This window comes from Antedon bifida, chromosome 8 (assembly GCF_963402885.1).
Source record: "Antedon bifida chromosome 8, ecAntBifi1.1, whole genome shotgun sequence".
NCBI lineage: Eukaryota > Metazoa > Echinodermata > Crinoidea > Comatulida > Antedonidae > Antedon > Antedon bifida.
The window spans coordinates 12,732,208-12,758,814 of record NC_136233.1 but is presented as its reverse complement, the minus strand read 5'-3'; the positions used below and the strand labels follow the sequence as shown (position 1 = coordinate 12,758,814).

The 26,607-nt window shown below is 32.6% G+C and overlaps 2 protein-coding genes across 2 annotated transcripts; both read left to right on the top strand.

The window, feature by feature from the left end:
- The first annotated feature begins 2,596 nt into the window (after positions 1 to 2,596).
- Positions 2,597 to 10,706, top strand: LOC144849669 (adhesion G-protein coupled receptor G6-like). Its single transcript, XM_078706662.1, has 12 exons — positions 2,597 to 2,774; positions 4,069 to 4,227; positions 4,666 to 4,884; positions 5,182 to 5,219; positions 5,436 to 5,579; positions 6,463 to 6,790; positions 7,368 to 7,534; positions 7,870 to 8,019; positions 8,143 to 8,255; positions 8,661 to 8,932; positions 9,165 to 9,231; positions 9,450 to 10,706. The coding sequence occupies exons 1-12, from the start codon at positions 2,660 to 2,662 to the stop codon at positions 9,829 to 9,831; spliced, it is 2,154 nt and encodes a 717-aa protein (XP_078562788.1). The 5' UTR covers positions 2,597 to 2,659; the 3' UTR covers positions 9,832 to 10,706.
- An 842-nt stretch (positions 10,707 to 11,548) lies between these two features.
- Positions 11,549 to 25,386, top strand: LOC144850427 (adhesion G-protein coupled receptor G6-like). Its single transcript, XM_078707703.1, has 10 exons — positions 11,549 to 11,774; positions 12,167 to 12,204; positions 12,479 to 12,622; positions 12,960 to 13,272; positions 13,708 to 13,874; positions 22,736 to 22,885; positions 22,986 to 23,104; positions 23,302 to 23,567; positions 24,026 to 24,095; positions 24,730 to 25,386. The coding sequence occupies exons 1-10, from the start codon at positions 11,549 to 11,551 to the stop codon at positions 25,211 to 25,213; spliced, it is 1,977 nt and encodes a 658-aa protein (XP_078563829.1). The 3' UTR covers positions 25,214 to 25,386.
- The last annotated feature ends 1,221 nt before the right edge of the window (positions 25,387 to 26,607 follow it).

Below are 26,607 nucleotides of genomic sequence, written 5' to 3'. Positions count from 1 at the left end.
AGCTTCCTGCCAGATAGCGACTGTATTCAAATTTCGGCCTGCTGAAAATTCAAAGAAGGTATGCCTCTTTTGAATTGCTACTTCTAACCAGGCCGGATACTATAGCTATGGAAACACCTGGATTGCTTACCGAAAGTTTGAAAAGGATGATAGAAGTACAAGATGAAAGCAGTTTTTTTAACGCAATGGAAATGGCGTTGGAAGTAAAGGTAAACCCGATGGTAGGCCTATAGTGTTAACCCCAGGAAGATTCATTATGTGCCTACATATGTGACTACATTAATAGTATCATACGAGAAACACAACCGCGGTTAGGTATTTAAAAGGGAATTCTATAAACCAAATAACTAAATAAAAGAGAATGATATCATGGTAGTAGGAGTTATGAATGCTAAAACCGGTCGTATGAATTCTGAACCATATAATGCGTAGTTAGAAATATATGGAAAGGTAAAACAATAACGGAAGCCGGCTATTCATAACAAACGAGGATGAATTGCATTGCGTAAGCCTAATTGCATAGATACACCGCCGTAAATTCAGTTTGTATCTTGTCGGTGACATTCCATACCAAATGTACTGACAGTGCTGGTCTTGTAGATTTACTGCAACGGTATGTTACAACCCGTTTCCTACAATTGTTGACGTTTTGTAAAAATAATGCATATATATATATATTATTTTAAAAACATTAAACCAGGTCATTCCTTGTCTTAGATCTACGTTTTATGGTCATTTATGATAAAAAGAAACAATGCACTACTTAAGTAGCTCGCGGTGAATGTCCTCTCGTGTACGGTCATTAGGCGGGTCCTCCTAAATACCAAGACCTACCAAGACCTGTCAATTTAAAGTGTTAATTTAACAAAATATGATATGATATGATATATAGCCTTCTAATAGCATTTTCAACAATAAAACCTCAATCGCCAAGCTTCGCGTTCGCGACACGAACTGAGTTGATGCATACATTGCGTCACAAATGTCCGTATTGCGTCAACTAGTATGACCACCAAGACCTACCAAGACCTGTCAATTTAAAGTGTTAATTTAACGAAATAGGATATATATAGACTTCTTATATAATTTCCAACAATAAAACATCAATTTTAGCGCGATATAGACACCAACAATGTTAAATGTAGGCCTACGACACAGTAGGCCTACGACAGGATAGCTGGCGCCGAGTGTCAGTGAGCCCCTAGGCCCTACTCAACTCTGCCAGACAGTGTAAAGTGCGAATGATAGGCCTACAAAATATGATATGTTCCTGTTTGTATTTTATTTCTCTATAAAACTATATAACATAGAGCATTGATTATATTGTACATATATAAATATTTTTTTAATATAATAGAATAAAATAAATTCAGATATATTTTGTGGTATCCGTATATTTCTTAATTAAATAAAAAAAAACATTACTAAGACATAATAAATATAATCAGTGTTTTATATAGATAAAATATAGTATATAATATATGTATATTTATTTTTTATGTTAGACAATAATTATTTTCACAGTCCAGTGTCAACATTGTATTTGCTGTCAACCGCAAACGAAATCCACCAAGTCCTGCCAGTAGGCACTGGGCCTACTATATACGAAACGCGATATATTTAAAGTTCTAATTACATTTTCAAAAATAAATAATAATAAATGTATGCTGTTTTTCATGGTTATATTTTTTAAAGTAATCTATAAAATTAAACTTAACGTAAAACGTATTGTAAGAAAAAAATGAATAAATGATAATTCAAAACAAAACGTATTGTAAGAACGAAAAAGTAAATAAATGAAGATTAGCGCTCTATATATTTTTCCATTGTCCATCTGTGTGTTTGTGTCCAGTGCCCGCGCGCTGCGCATATTCCTCTTCACAATTGCGATACAATTCAACTACAAAGCTGAAATTAAATCAATTAAATAGGATTAGCACTCTGTTACTGTATTGTTCCTTTGAGCCTAACTAGGCTTACTTTTGTTGGCCTAGCTGGTAAACAACAGTAACGTACGAACATCGTACGCTATAGCTATAGGCCTAGCCCGACGTTGTCTAGTTGCTGCATTAATTGTCTTTCTGTTTTTGCCAGAATCCGTAATACAAATTGGAGGAAACCCGGTATTTTCGCTGAAAAGTTACGATTCTATTTATTTTGGACTTCACGATCGATCAAAAGTAGGTGAATCACAGAAGAAAAACTAAAATATCAATCCGCGCGCATTGCAAGTTGGGATTTATAGCGGGCTGCTTAATTTGTTGTAAACAGCTTTCTCAGGTACAATATGGTATTGACGTAGTGCTTTTTAAAGAGAATACAAAATGAAGTTTTATTTCCTCAAACATATGTAAGTTAGAGCTGTAAATTCAGAAAACTAATTCAAAACAGTTTCAATGTGTTTCATTGTTTGTACTGTACTTTGGAAATATAGATTTTATCTGCCGTGTAAATGCACATTGTCATCTTTTTAACTATGATTCCATTGTCTGTTCTCTATCTTGACAATACGGTTAAGAATATCACTGTAATAAAAGTTAAATTTAGACCAGTTAGTGAATAAATGTTATTTTACTATGTCATGACTCCATGATTTCATACAATCCTTTCAATGTATTAACTGGCGTCATAAATTTAATAAGTAGATAGTTTTATTCTGATGGTAGCGGTTATGGTACTAAGACGCCATTTTAAGATTTTCGCATTCGTAATGCACGATAATGGGTGTACCATATTTTTAACAGCAGTACTGTTTTTTCTTTCATTATCAACTGGTAAGTTCATAATTATGATATAGTCGTTTCTAATTGAATTTAAAAGTTGTTTTATTTATTAATATCGACTAACAGAGATAATTACCTCCACTAAAATTGTATACAAAAATGTTCAAACTGATGCAGGAAATTCGTGCTAATACTGTAAATTGCAATTAATTAATTCAATAAAAAAAATATAACAATACATAATATAATTAATGCATTTTAAAGACCTTTATTTGGTATCTTTTATTGTAATAAAACTTTCTTTCACATGTAGCCTAAACTCGCAAAGAAAGAAAGATAAAAATAACAACAACTAGTACAAAACAAAACAATACAAAACATCTTATTTTAAAGTACAAATGTTATCAGTAATTTGAAATTAACCCTTTAAAATTTTTCGAAAGATAATATTAGATTTAGCATTTTTTAAACTGTCAAGTTTGTTCGGGTCATTTTTAACGAAAATTTTAACTTGTATTCACCAAACGAAACCCCCAACTACAGATCTGCAATAAGTCTTATAATAACTTACAACTTATTTATAGTTTAAGGTCATATCCATCTGCTTGCTTAAAATCAATGTATATGCATCAGGGTTTTTAGTTCACTATGTCGGTCGGTCGGTCTGTCGGTCTGTCGGTCTGTCTGTCGGTCCGGTATCACTATGCGTTTTATCGCTTTTCTGTACTTTTTGAACTGTTTTAAATCAATGTACAGAAAAGTTTTAAAGTACATTACTTTTTGAAAGTTCATTTTTTTTCTGAGAGCACGCGACTTATGGCTGTTGGCCTTGTTTTCTTAAATCGGAGTCTTCCCATTTGTGAATACATTTGTTTTGTTGTTAAAACCATTCATAATAGACATTAAAAAACTTACAATAAAACTTTAAAATCACACTACAAAGACAGACAATATTTACAATGTTAAAAAAGAGTGAAAAATAAAAGGGACGTATAAATGAATTGTTCAGAACATGGTTACTTTTGCATCATGGAAATTTGATCAACGTCTTTTCATATGAAACATAAAGTAGTTTTATTCTTGCTTTTTAAAATATTCATTATAGTTATAGTTCTTCTGGTTAGTTGGGTAGTTTTCTTCATCGGTCTCTCATTTACTTCAAAAGCCTGGAAACTGCCACTGCACCGGGCCAGAGGATAGTTTTGTCTGGCTCTAAGCTAAACTAAATAGGCCTAAATGCCCTACTATGAACCACCCTCATGACATTTTGTTTAACCAATAGGTCCACTAACTAGAATAGACGTACTCCCAATGATACAAATATATTTTTTTAACAATGATACAGCTATGAAAACAGTGACAAATAAAACAATGGAAAATAAAACAATGGAACCAACAGTATGGACACTGTCTTGGTGGGAATACTACAATGTTACGATGAATACAACAGAGTTATCAAGCACTTTTATGACACAATCAACAACGGCAGAACTGATGACTACAGGTTTACTTTCTTTCTTTATAATAATAGAAATAACCAATGGTCATTTACTACTCTTGAAAATCAAAATACAGTAATACATCTTTGTTAGACTTGCACCAAGTCTGTATTTATTTTCTTTTTTATATTAGTCCACCAGTCGACGTTTCGTTTTTTTGTCTGAAAATACAAGCACATGTATTATACGTTTGAAACGCCATATGTACCAAAATATTTACCGGCATTGCTATTTGCATTGATAATAAGCCAGCTGCTTTTATTGCCATGACTCTTTTTTTGCTTAAAAAATATAGAAAATGAAAAGTTGTTGTATTGTGTTTATTGATATTTAATTGTAATTTTGTACTTTTAAAGGTCCTATGTGTCTGATTTTTATGAAAATGAAGTTTTAATAGGTATATTTTTGATTTATTGATTTAATCGATGTCATTTTTACGACAGCTCCACCAACAATCGAGTGCCCCGGTGACATAACATCTGATGCATCATCCCCGGATTGGGTAGTACCAATAGCAAACACTGATGAAATACCGCCACCGCTAGTTGATTGTACAAATCAGCCCGGAGACTCTTATACAATCGGATCGGTTACACAAGTCACGTGCAGTACAACAGGCGAAGCAGGACAGACAGACAGTTGTACATTTTACATTACTATTGGTAAGTAGACGAGACTATTAGTAGAGGACCAGATTTGAAACCAAAGAGGGTAATAGACATGCTGACAAACAAACCAATTCTTTTTTGAAAACTTATACTACTGTAGACCTAACTGGGGTCGACATCGACACCTATAACAACATAAATGACTAAGTTAATATTTGCCAAATGTACAACTATGTAAATAACGAATTTGTTATTTGCTAATCAATCTTCGAATAAAAAGTAAGGTCAATTGTCGATAAATTAAAACTGCTAAATATGTAACACTTTGAAAAGCATGTTTATTTATTACAGAAACGGATCTTTCTGCAGAGATAAGCGATCTCACGAAGGTATCGTATAATGCATGTATCATAATAATATATACCTTTTATTATAAGTTATGTGATCAATGGTTGTAGAGTTTTCAATGTACAGTAGAGGCAAGTGGCATGAAATCAGGACACTCTCTTGACGTATAACGTTTACCATCAAAAAACAATTGCTGATCGATGTTGTATTTTCCCTTTCCGGACTATGATTACCTTAACTAATACGATTTTCTTCAGGACGTTAATGAAGAGAATGTTGAACAAATTGCGGTTGAGCTTGAGGAAATAGTAGGGAAGGAAGACGACTTCCAACCAGCTGATGTACAAGAAGTATCTGTAGCTTTGGATAGAATTGCTGACATCGAGTCACCAAACGAAATGGTTAGAAAATATTACTCTTTATTCGATTTGAAAGATAAAATGAGGAATAGAACATTCAATTCAAAATTCTTTAATTATCCCACATGGGGCAATTCAAATATAAAGGTCTGGATTAAAATGATCTTACAAAATATACAAAATATCACAATACACAGTACAATATAACAAGAGTCAAAGTTCAAGAATTTAAGAGTCGGATGGTCACTGGCAAAAACGAATTCCTTTTCCGGTTTGTTCTACATGCCGGGCATCGAAAGCGACGCCCATGAGGCATGAGCTCGAAATCGCTGTACAAGGCATGGTTAATATTTTTTAGAATAGCTCTACTTTTTTCTAGAGTTTGCATGTCACAGAAAGAAGATAAGCTACGAAGTTGACAACCTATTAATTTAGATCTTAAGTTAACAATTCTTTGTAGTGAGTTTCTCTCTTTGACCCTAAGACTAAAAAACCAGCATATAAAGGAAAAAGTTAAAACGTTCTCAATAAAGGAATTATAAAAAACCCTAAGAATTACTTTATCGACATTAAAATGGTTCAGCTTCCTTAACAGATAAAGTCTCTGGTGTCCTTTCTTTACTATTGCCTCTGTATTTAATTTCCAGCCGAGATTGTCCTCAAATATAGTGGATACCCGAGGGCTGCGTCCTTTCTCCTTCCTAAAATCTACAATCATCTCCTTGTTTTTGATCACATTGAGTTCCAAGATTGGATAAAATCATCATATAACATACAGTGCTGATACAGAGGGATTAAATAGTGAGAAGTAAATTGAAAGGAAATAACCATTTGTAGAACTAGTAGAATAAAGTATTTTATCAACCATAGCAGTAGTCGGTATATAGTCGGTACATTTTTCCAATTTGCATTTACATCATTACAGGTTACTGATGCTGTGGTCGGTATTGTTGATGCCTTATTAGGCACGTCCGAGTCATCAGATACGGAATTAACGCCTGAAACTAACTCTGTCATCCTTGAGTCTTTTGAGCAACAAATTAGTACAGCTGCCACTGATGGTCAGAATTACACTCAGAATGAAGAAACGTTGTCTGTGAAGACTTTAAGTTTTGAGTCTGATGTTCTTAAAACTGATGTTGTATTTATGGTGAACGACAAACAGACAAGAACTGAGATTTGTCTCGATGATCAGTGTGGGGTGATGTATGACCAGACGTCTATCACATTGCCAAAGAATGTGGTTGCAAATGGTATTAACAGTGTAAAAGTTGTTTTTAGATAATACTGTAACTATACTCTCTTGTTCTCAGTAAGTAGCATTTATTGACAATAAAGAATACTTACTCACCAAACCTTTTAATGTTCAAATAGGACTAAATAAAGACACTTGTGAAACAAGTATTACGGTAGGCCTACCAATGTAAATAATTATTATCGTCTAGCTAACAACCCATAGTGCATCTCTACAACTAGTGTACCATTCAGTGCACTAATATATCCTTTATGGTATGGTAGACACAACGACATTGTTCTTCTCCGGTTGAGTTCATATAGTTCTAGTCTCACTTATTACTTGGCAATATAAAATGTTGCCAAGTATAGTACTTGCTTTTTCTTCCTTATTTTAAGCTTTCTTCCTTATTTTAAGCTATCTTCCTGGATTTTTTGACGTTAATAGGTATCTTACATGCCACGATAGTCAGTCTTTATCTCCAATACAGTATGAGCACAAATTAAATAGTACACCTTCTGCTACAAAGCTTTTTGTTCTGTATTTCTGTCAGTTTCTGAGAGCTTTTAATTTATAATTCATTTTATTTTAAACAGATAAAAAATCCAACATCAGTTTTACATCTTATTACAATTCAAACTTGTTCCAGAGCTCTAGAAATATAACGTTATCGAAGGTTATCCTATCTGCTACTGTGTATGATGATAACCTACCACATGTGTTTGAAGAACCGATTACAATTGTATTCCACAATAATAAAGAGGTTGGTGTATTTTTTTTCTTAAGTTGTGTTATTGTTCAGAAAAATAAAAGGAAAGGCCTCAAATAATGCATTTAATAGGTAGCCATGGATGTAGCTAGAGATGATTTATGGATGGGTACTAAACATATAAGGTTGTTGAGCTCAAAAGACCGTTAAGAGTTCCTACCTTGTCGAGGCGAGCTCAACCTCCTGTTGGATTGCCTTGGGTAACTGAATAACATAACATTCGTTTTAGTCTAGAAGAAAGGCTCCGTAGGTATGTTTTCTAATCGTATAGTTGAGTCGAGATGTAATTATTATTTTCTAACTTTCCAAAATTAATTCTAATTGAACAGAATTATGTGAATGCCACCTGTGTATTCTGGAACACAACACTCAACGGCTTTGGTGATTGGTCAGAAGAGGGATGTACGCGTGTCAATGTGGACGATGAGAGCAGTATAACATGTCAGTGTACACATCTTACCAATTTTGCTGTTTTATTTGTAAGTTTTAATTATTATTGATTACAAATGTAGGTTTAACTTTTGTTCTAAGGGAGTGTTCAATTTATTTATTGGCTCATATTGTCAGAAATATGCTGTTTATTTGTACGAATTATTTTATAGTTTCCAAATAAAGTGGAAGTAGGACACACGTTTTTGGACATAGTGACGTATGTAGGGTGTGCGGTGTCGACATTTTTCCTGCTACTTACAATGGCCGTCATTTTATCAACAAAGTAAGTTACTAGTTACTACAGTTTTTGGAGCGTTTGTATCCGGAATGTTATGAATTGTATATTTACATGAATGAATGAAACATTTATTTTCCCTGATTGCTTTACGACATAATAAAGAGTAACTGGGTAATAAAGTGACTCTTGATAAAGCTATTTTACCGTAATGGCTACATTGTTGTTCTTGCTTATTCCATTTTTGTTTAATGATTTTTTTTTAAGACCCTACTGGAAACAATTCTTCAATGTAAGGATTAATTGGGTCTTCTTATATTTATTTTTCTATGTTAAAATTCTAAATAAAATCTAGAATAGAATACAAATATAAATGCATATTTTTTTTAAAGGAAACAAACATAATAAATAGTGTATATATACCAAACAAAGTAAATATATCCATTTAAACAGATCTCTTCGAAAGGATCAACCTCAGAAGATACTGTTAAACCTTTGCGCCTCTCTCACTCTTCTGTATATCACATTCATATGCGGCATTGATACTGCAACTCCTGAGACTGTACCATGTATAGTAATCGCTGTATTGTTACATTACTTTCTGTTGACATCTATCGCATGGACAGCTGTGGAAGCAGCCAATATGTACTTGTATTTTGTTAAAGTTATTCGCGACAAAACTTTAAAATCAAAAATTTTACAGTGTTCGATGATCTTAGCTTGGGGTAAGTACTGATGTCTATTTTCTAACAGAGTTTCCTAGTTGAATCGTAACAAATGTGTTAATAGTGTTGTAATGCCTAAAAAATAGTAACTGTCCATCATAAAGTAAAATAAACAATTTAAAATAATAATGTACACCCTAAAATGTTTGTTGTTAACCCACAGATTTTCACTATTGGAAAGAAAAGTTAATGTAGAAGTTAATTATATTCTTTGTTTACTAATTATTCCTAGGTCTTCCGCTCATACCACCAATAGTTCTACTCTTATTCGATTTGAAATTCTATCAAAACACAGAATAGTAAGTGCATTTATTATTATTTATCTACCGGTAGGCTACTGGTTTCGGTTTCTATAAGTCCAAAATAAAAAAATGTAAAACAATATGATGAGATTGATATATTTTACATGCTAGGAAAAAAACTGTATGCCTAATGTTTTAACTAATATTAGGCTATAGGCTTTAAAATATAATACTATATATGTTTTGTGTATACATATTTTTTTTAAACTTCACAGTTGTTATGTTAACACAGATGACTCAAACGTGTTCATCTATGCTGTTGTTACTCCAATTGCATTTATCATGGCCTGTAACTGCATTATGTACATAGTGGTTCTTAAAAGTTTGTACTTTTCTCGTTCTAAAGTCCGGGTAAATATGTATAAGCCTAATAATAGGTTAAAAAAGAAGAAGAATCGAATCTTAAAAGCGATCGCGCTGTCTTGCCTCCTAGGCCCGACATGGATTTTCGGATTTCTGTGTTTTGATAAGAATGACGCGAGTCTTGTGTTTCTGATCTTGTTCTGTGTGTTTAACTCTCTTCAAGGAGTTGCAATATTTTACTTTTTTATATTCAGAAACAGAAAATCAACAATTGGAGTTTTAAAGAAGAATTAAATAAGAATTTAAAGTAAAGTCATATCCCAACCACGGAGTTGAATACGGAATTAACTTGGGGTTAAAGTTCATAAAATTTAGAATGCAAACTGGGACTTCTTTCGTCTACAAGGAAACCCGTCCATCTCAATAAAATACCTAAAGTATTATTCACTTTCGTATTTTAGAAATTGAACAATTGTTTATTTAAAAAATTATTAACCAAGTATGGTCAATCTACTTAGGTTTAGTATTATTTTTTTATTATTTTGTTTATTTTTTCCATAATAGATAAGATTGGACAACAACATATTGGTTTTTAGCAATACTAAGATGTACTTTGAACATTTCTTTTTTTTTGATTGATTGTTAAAAACAATGTATATTATATTATTCGTTTATGATTACGTTATTGTGTAATCAATGTGTGTACATAGTTTGTTTATTTTTTAATTCTTTTCGTCAATGGATGTAAACACTCTAAAAATATAATTTGCGATGTTACACGTTCTCTCGGTTGAAATATGTTATATATTTGGCCTATAGGCCTATTACCCACTACCTCTCCAAATTCTCCAAAACAGATACTTAAAGTTGGAACATGTATGCAAAATAAATTAATTGTTGTAAATAGCTTTCTCATGTACAATGGTACTGACGTAGTGCTTTTGAAAGAGAATAACAAATAAAGTTTTATTTCCTCAAACATAATATGTAAGTTAGAGCTGCTGTAAATTCAGAAAACTAATTTAAAATGTGTTGCATTGTTTGTACTATACTTTGGATAGATTTTATCTGCCGTGTAAATGCACATTGTCATCTTTTTAACTATGATTCAATTGTGCATTCTTTATCTTGACAATACGGTTAAGAATATCACTGTAATAAAAGTTAAATTTATATCAGTTAGTGAAAAAATGTTATTTTACTATGTCATGACTCCATGATTTTATACAATTACTCAGTCTGTTAATTGTCATAATTGAATAAGAAGATAGTTTTATTCTAGTCGTAGCGGTTATTGTACTAAGACGCCGTTTTAAGATCTCAGCAACTTGTAATGCAATCGATAATGGGTGTACCATATTTTACAGCAGTAGGCCTACTGTTTTTTCTTTCATTATCAACTGGTAAGTTCATATGATATATTATTTTTTACTTGAATTTAAAAGTTACTTATTTAAATCGACTAACACTAAAAAGTGTATACAAAAATACAAAATCTTATAGGCCAATATTTGTCAAACTTGAAGTAGGCCTATAAAAAGTAAATTTTATTTTATTTCGAGGAGAAATATTCATTCAATAATAGCAATATAATAATACATAGGCCTATATAATCAAGACATTTTATTCTTGTCACATGCACACTCAAGAAAGAAACAACAACCAACATTTCAAAACAAAACAATTCGACATAGCAAAAAAATAAAATAAAACTAAACAAAAATATGTCAAAATTTCGACATACTGTACGTATTTCAAAATTTTGATATATTTTGTTTTTGTTTTATTTGTATGCTATGTCGAAATTTCTGGCAATAGTTTTTCACCCTAGATCCCCTCTTTGGCAACATGCATTTTGATATTATTCTTGCCATTTGGTATTACAGCATCAGAACTGACTTCAACAATGGCAACAACAGAACTAATGACTTCAACAAAAGCAATAACAACAGAACCTATGACTTCAACAACGCCAACAACAACAGAACATATGACTTCAACAACAGAACCTATGACTTCAACAACGGCAACAACAGAACCTATCACTTTAACAACGGCAACAACAACAGAACCTATGACTTCAACAACGGCAACAACAGAACCTATCACTTTAACAACGGCAACAACAACAGAACCTATGACTTCAACAACGGCAACAACAGAACCTATCACTTTAACAACGGCAACAACAGAACCTATGACTTCAACAACGGCAACAACAGCACCAATGACTTCAGGTTTCCTAATAATGATAATATGATGATGACGATGACGACGACGACGATGATGGCGATGAAACCAATTGTTGTTGTGAAAAACTGATACTGCTAGGAGTCGTCGACATCGACACCTATCACAACATAAATGAATAAGCTACGATGACGACGATAATGATGATGATGATGATGAAACCAACTGTTGTTGTGAAAACTCATACTACTAGGGGTCGAGGTCGACATCGACACCTATCACAGCATAAATGAATAAGCTGATATTTGTTTATTAAATTCCGGAATGTGCAATTATCTAAATAATGAATTTGTTATTCGAATAAATTAAAACTAAATGATAAAAAATTAAATGTTTAATACTTTAATAATAATTTAATAATCATGTTTATTTATAATAGAAACGGATCTTTCTGCAGAGATAACCGATCTCACAAAGGTATTGTATGTATCATAATAATAATATACTTTTTTTATTTTAAGTTATATGATCAATGATTGAGTTTCTCAATGTACAGTAGAGCCAAGTGACATTCAATCAGCACACTCTCTCGTCGTATAACGTTTACCATATCAAAAAAACGTAAATTAACTATTTTAGAAAAACTCCGGGGCGTGCACCATACACAATTCCATGGGTTTTGCTGATAGATGTTAACGTATATTTTCCCTTTCCGGACCATGATTATCTTAACTAATACGCTTCTCTTCAGGACGTTAATGAAGAAAATGTTGAAGAAATTGCGGTTGAGCTTGAGGAAATAGTAGAGAAGGCAGACGACTTTCAACCAGCTGATATACAAAAAGTATCTGTAGCTTTGGATAGAATAGCTGACATCGGGTCACCAAACGAAATGGTAAGTTAGAAAATATTACGCTTTATTTGATTTGAAATGTGCTGATACAGAGGGATTAAATAACACAGAATAGCCAGTTGTAGAACTAGAAGATTGTATTATATCAATCACAGTACGTGAGTACATGTGCTTAAGCCAGGGTATATGAATAGCGTTGGTGGTGGGCTCATGCCAAGCCTAGATTCGAAATGAAAGCTGGTGTTCTATTGACATAGGACCTAGGCCATAACCTGTATTATTAAAATCTTGATTCAAAATAATGTACAGTTATACGAATGGAGTCGTAGTAAAAATATCATTAGGTATATATACAATCCAAACATATGTCCCATTGTAGGTTACTGGTGCCGTAGTCGGTATCGTCGATGTAGTACTCACATCAGACACGGAATTAACGCATGAAACTACCTCTGTCATCCTTGAGTCTTTTGAGCAACAAATTAGTACAGCTGCCACTGATGGTCAGAATTACACTCAGAATGAAGAAACGTTGTCTGTGAATTTAAGTTTTGAGTCTGATGTTCTTAAAACTGATGTTGTATTTATGGTGAACGACAAACAGACAAGGACTGAGATTTGTCTCGATGATCAGTGTGGGGTGATGTATGACCAGGCGTCTATCACATTGCCAAAGAATGTGGTAGCAAATGGTATTAACAGTGTAAAAGTTGTTTTTAGATAATACTGTAACTATACTCTCTTGTTCTCAGTAAATAAGTAGCATTTATTGACAATAAAGAATACTTACTCACCAAACCTTTTAATGTTCAAATAGGACTAAATAAAGACACTTGTGAAACAAGTATTACGGTAGGCCTACCCATGTAAATAATTAGTATTGACTAGTACATCTCTACAACTAGAATTACTAATAACTCTTGGTAAAGCACCGTCGGATACAATAATTGCTGTATCATTCAGTGCACAAATATATCATTGTCCTTGCGCTGGTGGACACTACAGTACAACATTATTTTTCTTCAGTTTAGTGTTCATACATAGGTCTAATAATAAGTATGGTATTGTATTCTCACTTATTACTTATGATTGAGCGCTTGATTTATTGTTTATTTTATTTGAAACAGATCAAAAATCCAACATCAGTTTTACATCTTATTACAATTCAAAATTGTTCCAATCGAGTTCTACAGAAAAGACATTATCGAAGGTTATCCTATCTGCTACTGTGTATGATGATAACCTACCACATGTGTTTGAAGAACCGATTACAATTGTGTTCCAGAATATAGAGGTTGGTGTGCTTTTTTGCTTGTGTTATTGTTCAGGCAAAAAAGGAAAGGCCTCAGACATTTGAATAGGTAGCCATATGGATGGGTAGAAAATTTTATGGATGGGTATTAAATATGTAAGGTTGTAAAAAACAGTAGACCTACTTACGGGTATCCAAAATATTCTCGGTGATGTGTTAAATCAAGGCAACCCAACAACAGGATTCTGAGTTCAAAAAGTGTATCTGTGGCTGCGTGGGTACTGTATTAACCAAGTCATTGGGATGCTATACTCCGGAGATCATAGGGTTAATTTGTCGCTTCGACACGATCAATTCCCCTTGTCCACTAAACTTTTTGACTGTTTCGATTGGCCAATAGGCATCCTCGAATGTTTGGTTGCACACCGCGCCGAGGAGAATATGTACCTAACCCTATGCCTACAGTTTACTGTGAGTATTTCTCGCCGTCAAACATAAGATCAAAGGACTTTTACGAGTTCCTATCTTGGCAAGGCGAGCTCAGCCTCCTGTCGTTTTGCCTTGGTTAAACTGGATAACATAACATCAGTTTTAGGGATGGCTCCGAAGATGAGTGTCCTAATCGTAGTTGTTAAAATTATTATTTGAGAGATTTTTGTTCTTACTAGTAGTGACTATTTTGTTTTTATCTCGTACGCATCCAACAGTCTCGCCAATTACAGGATGGATAAACTATTTTATAATTATCGTGCTTATAAACGATCAAGTCTCATTTGAGTTACAACCCTGGCACCAGGACAGGATTGAACTCTGAACTCTGGGATTGGAAGGCAATCACGTTAACCATCAAGCTACAGCTCCACATATAGCTAAATAGTAGCACGTAGCCTACATTTTCAACACTGTTTCTAACTTTTCAAAACCAATTCTAATTGAACAGGATTATGTGAATGCCACCTGTGTATTCTGGAACACAACACTCAACGACTTTGGCGATTGGTCAGAAGAGGGATGTACGCGTGTCAATGTGGACGATAAGAGCGGTATAACATGTCAATGTACCCATCTTACCAATTTTGCTGTTTTATTTGATGTACGTTTTACTTATTTTCAAAATGCGTGTAAAATCTAGTTACTGACATATATTTCACCAATCATGAATATGGATTTTTGACATTTGTTTACAGTTTCAAAATACACCGAATGTTCTTAAAACAGTTTTGGACATAGTGACGTATGTAGGCTGTGAGGTGTCGATATTTTTCCTGCTGCTTACAATGGCCGTTATCTTATATACAAAGTAAGTTACTAGTTACTACATTTTTTGGAGCGTTTGTGTCCCGAATGTTATGAATTGTATATTTACATGCCTATGAAAGAACCAGTCATTTCTATTACTATTTTATAGTATGTAAAAAAAATGGAGTTCACCTTTTTTTTATACTGAGGCAACTATATTGTTGTTTGCTTTATAAATGATCCACTTAAAAACTTTCAGTTCCATTCCATAATCTTAAAATTTAATAACTGCAGAATATTTTAATGTATAGTTTTATATAGTAATAGTAAATTATAGTAATGTCTAAAAATCTAATTTGAACAGATCTCTTCGTAAGCTTCAACCTCAGAAGATACTGTTAAACCTTTGCGCCTCTCTCACTCTTCTGTATATCACGTTCATATTCGGCATTGATACTGCAACTCCTGGTACTGTACCGTGTATAATAATCGCTGTATTGTTACATTACTTTCTGTTGACATCTATCGCATGGACAGCTGTGGAAGCAGCCAATATGTACTTGTATTTTGTTAAAGTTGTTCGGGCCAAAACTTCAAAATCAAAAATATTACAGTGTTCGATGATCTTTGCTTGGGGTAAGTACTGATGTCTTCTGATTATATGATGTACTGATTTTTTAACAGATTTTCCTCATTGAATCGTAACAAACTTGTTAATAATGTTGTAATGCCTAAAAAATAGTAACTGTCCATCATGAAGTGTACAGTTAAAATTTGAAATAATAACGTTGTCTTCAAATGTAGGCCCTAACAGTGTCTGTTGTTAACCCCGCAGATTTTCACTATTGGGAAGGAAAGTTAATTTCGAAGTTAATAAGTTAATTATTTCTTTGTTTACTAATTGTTCCTAGGTCTTCCGCTCATACCACCATTAGGTCTACTCGTATTCGATTTGAAATTCTATCAAAACACAGAATAGTAAGTACTTATATTATTGATAATTCATTCTCTACCAGTAGTCATAGTCATAGTCATATATACTTTATTGTCCATTTAAAAAAAAAACAGAAATGTGATTTGAAAACTGGCTACTGGTTTCGGTTTCTATAAGTCCAAAATAAAAAAAGGAAAACAATATAATGAGATTTATATTATTTTACATGCTAGGAAAAAACTGTATGCCTAATAACTAATATTAGGCTATATGCTTTAAAATATAATACTATATCTGTTTTGTGTATACATATTTTGTTGTTACTTCACAGTTGTTATGTTAACACAGATGACTCAGACATTTTCATCTATGCTGTTGTTATCCCGATTGCATTTATCATGGCCTGTAACTGCATTATGTACATAATGGTTTTAAAAAGTTTGTACTTTTCTCGTTCTAAAGTACGGGCAAATATGTATAAGCCTAATAGGTTTAAAAGGAAGAAGAATCGAATCTCAAACGCGATCGCGCTGTCTTTCCTCCTAGGCCTGACATGGATGTTCGGATTTCTCTCTTTTGTTAAGAAGGACGCGAGTCTTGTGTTTCTGATCTTGTTCTGTGTGTTCAACTCTCTTCAAGGAGTTGCAATATTTTACTTTTTTATATTCAGAAACAGAAAAACAAAAATTGAAGTTTTAAATAAGAATTAAAGAAGAATGAAATTTTGCTTTAAAGTAAAGTTATTAAGTTAGCTATCTCAACCACAGAGTTGAATACGGGGTTAAATTTCATAAAGTTTAGAATGCAAATTGGCGACTTGTTTCATACAAGGAAACCCGTTCAATAAAATTTCGTATTAAAAGAAATTGAACAATTTTTTTATTTGTAAATTAATAACTAAGTCTGGTCAATCCACTTTGTTGACATTTAGTAGCTATTTTTTCCATAAAAGATAAGACTTGACCAAAAAAATGGATGTCGTTAGTAGTTTTCAAAAGATGGCACTTCGAACATTTCTCCTTTTGATTGATTGTGAAACAATGTTTATAGTTATATTATTGGTTTTATGATTACATTATTATGTAATCAATGTGTGACGTGTACCATTTGTTTGTTTTGATACCATAAGAAATTATCATTTTGATAGACGTAATAAAACATTGTTGATGCTGTCAAGATTACAACGCAATCACCTATACAGCCTTAAGTGCTATGATAAAGTAGCATGTTATGTAACTGCTTTTATATACAATTATATTAGACTAGTACATGTGTGAAGTCTTATATTTTGTTGTTTGTTGTTGACGTGATACAGCTTTGTATTATAGGCCAAATGCCCACACTATAATTTTACTTTGTTACTTTTTCCTTGGTACGGTGGTGAAGTATCTATTTCATGAGAATGTCGGGTAATTTCTCAAAATGTAGGAATATACTATTGATTTTCTCAAAACATTCTTTAAAATTTAATTCAAATTTTCAAAACCAATACAACTTAATGTAGGCCTACAGTATAAATGATGTATAGGCAGACCCGTAATACTTTCAAAGGAGAATAAAAGAAAATATATTTCTTGTTATTTTTATTCTAATTCTGCCTAGGATTTAGTAAACTGTACCAGTACTAAGAATCAAAAAGATGTGCGAAATTTCTTTTTTATTTGTACCTTTAAGAGCATTGAGGAAATGAATTTATTTTCTCCATGTTAAGAGATAGTTAAGTATGTGCCTTTGTCCGGATTGTTATCTCTTTGACTATTCTTTATTATAACTTGACAATACACCTAATCATAACAACGATCAAATATTGATATAACTTTTTTATAAATTTAATGTCTTGGTGATTTTTGTCACGCAAACATGACATTATTCTTACTCTGGTGGTTACCGTATGTAGACCTTCCTAGATTGCAGAAAATTAAAAATTCAAATGACAATTACGATGGGCATACCATATTTTAAAGTCATACTATTCTTTGCATCAACTGGTAAGTAACATTTTATTAGTAGTAGGCCTAATCACACTAACAAGAGAAATATTTTTTAGGAAAAACTGTTGAATTTTAATATAAATTTTAAAGACGCAAAACATTTATAGGCCTACGTATCAGTGAGATTATTTTTTAGGAATGGACGTGAACTATTGTAATTCTAACCTGAACCAACCCATTCCACTATTCTAACTATTTTCAAAAAATATAAGGAAGGAAGAAGTTTAAATTATTATTTATCGTTTTACAGTACTGCCGCTTTATGATGTTGCTGCTCGATGGCCAACTACAGATATTTCGATGACAGTGGAATCATGGAGATCCCCCTCCAAATCTGACATATCTTATACTACGTGGGTGGTATACTATAATATTACGATAACTGCAACAGAAGAAATGCTGACTACAGGTTGTTTTTTAATACCGTAGGCCTATATCATGAGCAAATGAAACCAGACTTGTATCGGTTTTTAGATGAAAGCTACAATGTATCTTGCCGCCACCGCGCGAATCTCCCATAATTGTTAAAATTAACAACCGTCTTCTTACTGCGCATGCGCCGTTAAGCTGAAAATCTCGCATTAAAAACCGCGGTTTGAGACATGCTTGCATTGTACACTACTTCACATGGCAATGCAATGATCATAAACATTATTTAAAGATATATTGTCCCCCTAATTTTAATGTATGCCATTTTAATGTGGGAGTTTTCTGGAACAAACTAATAAAATAAAATATTTTTAGAAATATGTTGACGAAATACTAAAAATACAATTTTCACCAACTTATCTTTGTTGTCAATTAACACTCGACATGCATTTTTTTTAATATGCCGTTTTAATTTCACATAAAATTTATTCTCACTGACCAAAAATTGGCTTGAAAAATAAATTATATACCAGAAAAACGGTAATTTAAAGCAAAACATAGTCAAATTGACTGCCAACCAAGAGGTTTTTGGTTGAATTTTTATTTGATTTTTTATAAGTAAAATCATTATTTCCATTTTTCTTGCTATGGAAGTGATTAACTTGATTAAAACTATAAAATGACATATTCAAAGTCTGATTTTATTAATCTTCATTTTTCATGTTTGTGGGGGTAGACCTACAATCTTAGATTAACGTAACTTTGAGCTTTGGGAGTTTTCCGGAACAAAATAATAAAGCAACTATTTTTAACAATATTTTGACGAAATACTAAATATACAATTTTCATTAACTTATATTTGTTTGTTAATTAACCTTTGACACGCATATGATTATACATGCCATTAGAGCAATCAGACTGCGCAATACGATTTAGACATAGTAATTCTTGTTGATATTTATTCACGATATCACCTGTTGATTTGCAACTTCCTTAAGGCCGCGGCCGGCAAGATATATGGTGTTTAAAAGTGTTTGCTTTAGAACAGGCTTTCATCTTACCACTTTGTATGTATGTATGTCTTGTTTAATTTGTCCATGGATTAATATATTTGTATTTACTTTTTTTTCTATCACAATGGTCGCAAATTCTAGTAACAGGCTATTGTGTCTATTGAATATACAGTACTGTATTTAAAATACCATTTTCACGACAGCTCCACAAACACTCGAGTGCCCCGGAGACATATCTACGAATACATCATCTCCGGTTTGGGTAGTACCGATAACAAATACTGTACAATTGGTTGATTGTACAAATGAGCCCGGAGACTCCTATCCAATCGGATCGGTTACACAAGTTACTTGCAGTACAACAGGCGAAGCAGGACAGACAGACAGTTGTACATTTTACATTACTATTGGTAAGTAGACGAGACTATTGTACATAACGACACTGTACTCTCTTGATAGTGCTACATAAAATTTATTTTATATCATGTGACACACAATCCAATCAACTAGAGACATGGCAAACACATTCATGTAGAAATCTGCATTAGTATTGCTAAATTGTTAGTAAGCCTACTTATTTATTTTATTACAGAAACTGATCTATCTGTAAAAATAAACGATCTCACAAAGGTACTGTATAATGCTTGAATTTGTACTTACTATACATTTAGTGAGAAGACCTCCGAACTATCCCGATATTATTTTAGTCATCTCCTGCTCTCTCCCCAAATTGCAATTTCTCCCGATATTTTGGATAAACCGTAAATCACCCGATATGTATCAATTTATAATTTCTACTACTCTAAATATTAAGAAAATAGAAAACATAGGGAATATCGATCAGTATATGCCTAATTGAAGTGAAATAATGAGTTGCAAGCGCATTTTTTGACTTCGGCACGCATTATAGATGCCAATATTATTTAATTTTGTTAATAGCGCCCTCTATGGGTTGATGTAATATTATAGCGCCCTCTATAGTTTCATAAAAACATCCCGATAATTCATTTTCCAAGTTTGGAGATCTGAGTAGAGACAAGACTAGTATACAATCATCAGAAAGGATTGTAATTAATATAAAATAAAATAAAAGTAATTTCACACTTCCCCGATACAATGAATCTGTTTAAATTGCGTTATTTCAACGCACTCACGTGACTCTTGTTTCTTACTTTGAGCTGATTTAATAATGTATTTGATATTTAAATTCTTCAAGAATTTTCCCCTTTTCTTTGTTTAAATCAATTTTGTAATTATAAATGTTAATTTTGTCGTTTATTGATCTACTTTATTTACAAAGAAAATAAAGAAGTTGTCATTGTCATAACTAGAAAGAGCGTTCGGGCTTCAAACTTAATTAGGGCCTACACGTGTAATAAATAATAACATTTTCACAACAAGTTAATATTTCATGTATCTTTTTGCACTAGTAAGGTCTTTATCTTGCGGTTAATCAGATTTCGGTTTAAGGTGTAATTAACAAATCCATCTTTTTTGTTGGAGTTGGATTTTTGGAACAGCTGGTTTATCTCAAACCATTAGGCCTACATGTGTAAATTGTAAAGTTCGAAGGGGCCCTTGGACGGGTTTCTCAATCCACAAACAGACCCCGTCTATGTTTAAGTTTCTATTCAGGACGTCAACGAAGAGAATGTTGAAGAGGTTGCTGTTGAGCTTGAGGAAATAGTAGAGACAGTAGAAGATTCTGGTGGCCTTCAACCAGCTGATGTACAACAGGTATCTGTAGCTTTGGAAACAATAGCGGATATTGAATCACCAAATGAAATTGTAAGTTAGAATATGTATAACACTGAACATGTAATTTAGTTAGGACTACAATTATCTATTTGAATTTACCTCAGTGCCGGTCCGAAGTCGAGAGCTACTTTTTTGTTTACACTTGGGCAGAGCCATGAAAGAGAGACATTAATTGTAAAGCTCTTTCCTGGGTAGAGCATACCGATCCGGTTCGGTGTGTGGGTACAGCAACGACTACTCAATTAAAAGCAGCTGTCATGAGGCAGAATGTTGCTGACTATCGACACCTAGGTACGAGTCTAGGTGTATTAATTTATCTACGTCATATGACAGCTGCAAAATCAGTCGCAAATTGGTAAGCACATTTGTTTCCATTTTCAGGTTACTGATGCCGTGGTCGGTATTGTAGATGCAGTATTAGGCACGTCCGAGTCATCAGACACGGAATTAACTCCTGAAACTACCTCTGTCATCCTCGAGTCTTTTGAGCAACAAATCAGTACAGCTGCCACTGATGGTCAGAATTATACTCAGAATGAAGAAACGTTGTCTGTGCAGACTTTAAGTTTTGACTCTGATAATATTCGAAATAATGTTGTATTCGTGGTGCAAGAAGAGAAGAAAACGACTGAGATTTGCCTTTATAGTGGTTGTGAGGTGTTCGACCAGTCTACTATCACATTACCAAGAAATCTTGTTTCAAATGGTATATTTTGTACAAACAGCAACATTCTCTTCGGGCCGCTAACCCGGTCTCTTTTTCTTATTGGTCAACTAAAATAAGTAATATATAATAATGATATATTTGCAACAACCTTAACTTACTCAATAACAATGTAAAGCACTAAATAGTCAAATAATTATTAGGTTAAACTATGGTCGCCTACAAAATCATGTATGAACACAGCGTACTATGTGTCTGAAACATTTATCATTATTTATTTTATTTGAAATAGATCAAAGGTCCAACGTCAGTTTTACGTCTTATTACAATTCAAACTTGTTCCAGAGCTCTAGAAATATAACGTTATCGAAGGTTATCCTATCCGCCACTGTGTATGATGACAACCTACCACATGTGTTTGAAGAACCGATTACAATTGTGTTTCATATTATTAAAGAGGTAAATGTTGAACTTGTTTAGTGTTATAACAATTAAAGGTTAGACTTACCTCACCTTAACTATTTTATACACAAGTGATCTCAGTACTGTATACAATGTTTGCAGTCAATTGCCGTTCTGCACATAATTTTGGTCTAGTGCCTAACCTAAAATTACCCCTTTCTGAAATTTGATCTTAATTCTATGAGCACTATATCATAATGATAACAATACATAGCCCGAAAGAAAACACTGAGGCTGTGTTACTTGGACAAGTATTTGTTTTATTTATTTTGACCATACTGACCCTGTGTGACCTTTGACCCAAACACCACAAAATAACATTGCCAGTCCATATATTTTAAAAGGTGATTAATCAATGAAGTTTAGGAGTGTCCTCTAATTCTCAGTAGTTAAGCCGAGATATTACATATACTTTACCAACACACTTTCTTACTTTCTAATTAATAATATAGTATACTAATACATTTTAACAGGATTATGAGAATGCTACCTGTGTATTCTGGGACACAACACTCAACGGCTTTGGTGATTGGTCAAAAGAGGGACGTACGCGTGTCAATGTGGACGATGAGAGCAGTATAACATGTCAGTGTACACATCTTACCAATTTTGCTGTTTTATTTGTAAGTTTTACTTCTTGTACAAAATATGTGTATTGCCTCACATTGTGAACCCGTACATTAATCTGCTGTTTTATTTATAATGTAATTAATTATTTTATAGTTTCCCAATAATGAATTGCCACCAAGAACTGATTTGCTTTTGAACATATTGACATATGCAGGTTGTGGGTTGTCGATATTGTGCTTGCTTATTACAATAACCATTATCATATCTACAAAGTAAGTTACTATAATTTGTGGAAAGTATATTATTCTATCTTAAGCATGCAGGCGCGCATATTGCTTTAAGGAGACTATTAGGTGACAACAGACGACGGTAATTAAAAAAAGTGCCAAAGTAAACTTTTAACTGCAATACAATAAGTAGAATAGAAAATGTATAGAATACTGTAACGTAAATAATTCCGTTTGAACAGATCTCTTCGTAAGCTTCAACCTCAGAAGATAATGTTAAACCTTTGCGCCTCTCTCACTTGTCTGTATATCACATTCATATGCGGCATTGATACTGCAACTCCTGAGACTGTACCGTGTATAGTAATCGCTGTATTGTTACATTACTTTCTGTTGACATCTATCGCATGGACATCAGTGGAAGCAGCCAACATGTACTTGTATTTTGTTAAAGTTGTTCGGGCCAAAACTTCAAACATTTTACTGCGTTCGATGATCTTCGCTTGGGGTAAGTAAGCATGATTTATTCTATCAGAACTATCCTCCAAAATGATCAAAAATGTTGATCCAAAATATCGAAATTCATTTTATATAAATAATGGTATAAATTTAGTACAACGCGTATTAGTATTTTATAAATATATTAGTTTTAAATTCTTTTTTTATCTAGTTTAATCATTTCATTTGTTGTCTTTTGTTAAATTGTCAATTTATGGTCCAATAAAGAATCTTGAACAGTAACTGTCGACATCATACCATGAAATACACAATTTTTCCTTCCTTCCTCTCGACGTAGGTTTTTTCCGTAATATTACGCACATGCGGGCATCAATTTGTTTACAAATAAATATAACGTTACCGGCACATTTTGAGAAATAACGTTATAAATAACTAAATCTTCTGATGTTCCTCGAGATGTAGATGTTACAAAATAAAATAAATTCTATGTTTACTAACTTTTTCTAGGTATTCCGCTCATACCACCAACAGTTCTAATGTCAGTAGATAGGATGTCATTCTATGAAAACAAAGACTAGTAAGTATTGTCTATTTAGTAGTCACTCATTCTCTACTGGTTTGTTTTTGTTCTGGTATATAATAAAAAAAAACAAATAAAAAAAATACAAAAGTTAGTATGAAATTATAATTGTAGTAGGCCTAAGAAGAATACAAATGCATAATAATAACATATAGAATATTTATACAATTGATATTTATAAGAAATTAAATTCAATTACATTTTTATTTTGTTTCATATTCACAATTATTATTAATATTATATAACAAATATATACACATGATTATAGAAATACAGACAATAATAGTCTCAACGATAGTTCCATGTGGAAAAACGTCTTTAATTATTTAGTCACTCATTTTTTTTGTTAATGTATGCGTAATTATGTTAATTTCTATGGACCACCAGAGATTTCCAAATAAAAGAATGAATTGAAATACGACAACTATAACAGATCCTGAAAAATAAAACATATAAACCAAATTCATATTCTATTTATTTTTGCTAACACTATTGGAAATCAATGCTTAGTTGAATTCCAAACAATGAATACAAGAAACAAAATGAATCCATACATGATAGAAAAAAATTGTTTCGGTTTTATCTTTTGTTTTATGTGAGGTAACCCGTATACAAACTTTTTACCTTTCAGTTGTTATGTTAACACGCATGATTCGGACATTTTCATCTATGCTGTTGTTATCCCGATTGCATTTATCATGGCCTGTAACTGCATTATATACATACTGGTTCTTAACAGTTTGTACTGTTCTCGTTCCAAAATGCTGGGAAATAAATATTCTACGTTGGAAGAGAAGAAGAATCGAATCTCTAACGCAATCGCGTTGTCTTTCCTCCTAGGCCTGACATGGGTTTTCGGATTTCTGTGTTTTGATAACAGTGACGCCAGTATTGTGTTTCTGATCTTGTTCTGTGTGTTCAACTCTCTCCAAGGAGTTGCAATATTTTACTTATTTATATTCAGACAAAGAAAAACAAGAAATGGTAAACAAAATAATGAACATTTTAGAAGAGGTTTAAAGAGGAATGTTTCGGGAAAAAAAGCTATTAATACGGCAAATAGCGATAGCACCATTGAGTTAGCTATCTCAACCACCGAGTTCAATACTAAGTGAGTTCGAAAATCCAAATGAAGGAATCAGAATAAAGGTTACTATACCTTAACATGCAAATTGGCAACAAGCACATTCTTTCGCATAAACCAAATTATTATTATTAAGTTTCAAATTAAAACAAATTGAACAACGAAATAGTGTTTGTAACAATTGCAAGACAATTTAATGTATTAGAGAAACTAGGCCTATATATCAACAGCGTTGAACCCCCCGATTATTTACATAACAAATATGTTTCATCTTAGGATTTTTTTTTATTTCATGTGTCAACCCACCTTTATTCATGACATATCCAAAACAAATGTAAAAACTATTAAACATTAATATAAACTTGTTTTGGATCAAAAATTCAAAAATGAAATTAATCTTTCTTTACTCTTTTTCTTTCTTTTTTCTTTTTTATTTTACCCATAAATATAAATTACATAAACATTGTAACATACAAATAATAATAATAATTATATCAAGGGAAGGGCTAAAAAATAGTTAAAACTAATTGTCACACAGCCGCAATTACGGCTCTTTCGGACATGTAATTGCTGGTAACCAACGGTGAACAACGGTAAATAGCCACAACTGTACACATATAAATGTAAAAAGTAAAATTTAATAATAATCTTCGACAACCAATTCTTTCTTTTATAATTCAAACCCCCAAAAAAAAAACCACAAAAAAAAACCCAACCAATTCTCAAACAATGATACCGTATTCCTATTCCCCACAAACTTTATGCAATTCCCCAAATTTCCCAATCCTTCCAAACAAAATATCAACAATCTTCTTATTTTTAAATAAATCCCCGAAACCCCCCCTTTCAAATACAATAATATCACCAGATGAATAATTAAACAATAATAAATGTCCACAATATCGTTCCTTCTTGCCTTCTCTCCTACGCTGACACAAAACAAATTAGAAAGATAAAAGTTAAAACGATTCTGCAAATAAACAACTCCCACGCCTCTGCTCCCGTTCTGCTTGTATTATCAATTATAATTCCTCCTATTTTCTGACATATAAATAAATCAAATATAAAGTTAAAATGTGTCTTGATGTCGTTCTGCACTGCAATCCGCTCCCCGACCAATTATTTCTGTCTCCTTGTCCACGTAAAATAATATCAGTATCAATCCAGTTACTCTTCAATATTTCCAAACAATTCTTTACATGTAACAACTTCTGCTGTTTCCAACAGTTATTTCTTCCGTCAATTTACATTCACAATTTAAATTAATCCTCAGTAATCTCAACAATTAACAGTTCTACATTTAAGTACAGCCTTATAGTATCACTTCCAACTCACAATTTATTAACTTCATGTATATCACTTTATTTCCTTTCTGCTTCAGCTCTATATCACCATAATTATCTCCAACTCCCAATTTATTAACTT

Bases quoted from the DNA above. Each gene is read 5' to 3' on its own strand.
- LOC144849669 (XM_078706662.1), top strand. From the start codon at position 2,660: ATGGTAGCGGTTATGGTACTAAGACGCCATTTTAAGATTTTCGCATTC. The intron at 6,791-7,367 runs GTATTAACAGTG...TATTTTAAACAG, and splicing joins AAAGAATGTGGTTGCAAATG to ATAAAAAATCCAACATCAGT. The intron at 8,020-8,142 runs GTAAGTTTTAAT...ATTATTTTATAG, and splicing joins CCAATTTTGCTGTTTTATTT to TTTCCAAATAAAGTGGAAGT.
- LOC144850427 (XM_078707703.1), top strand. From the start codon at position 11,549: ATGACTTCAACAACGGCAACAACAGAACCTATCACTTTAACAACGGCA. The intron at 22,886-22,985 runs GTAAGTTTTACT...ATTATTTTATAG, and splicing joins CCAATTTTGCTGTTTTATTT to TTTCCCAATAATGAATTGCC. The intron at 23,105-23,301 runs GTAAGTTACTAT...CCGTTTGAACAG, and splicing joins ACCATTATCATATCTACAAA to ATCTCTTCGTAAGCTTCAAC.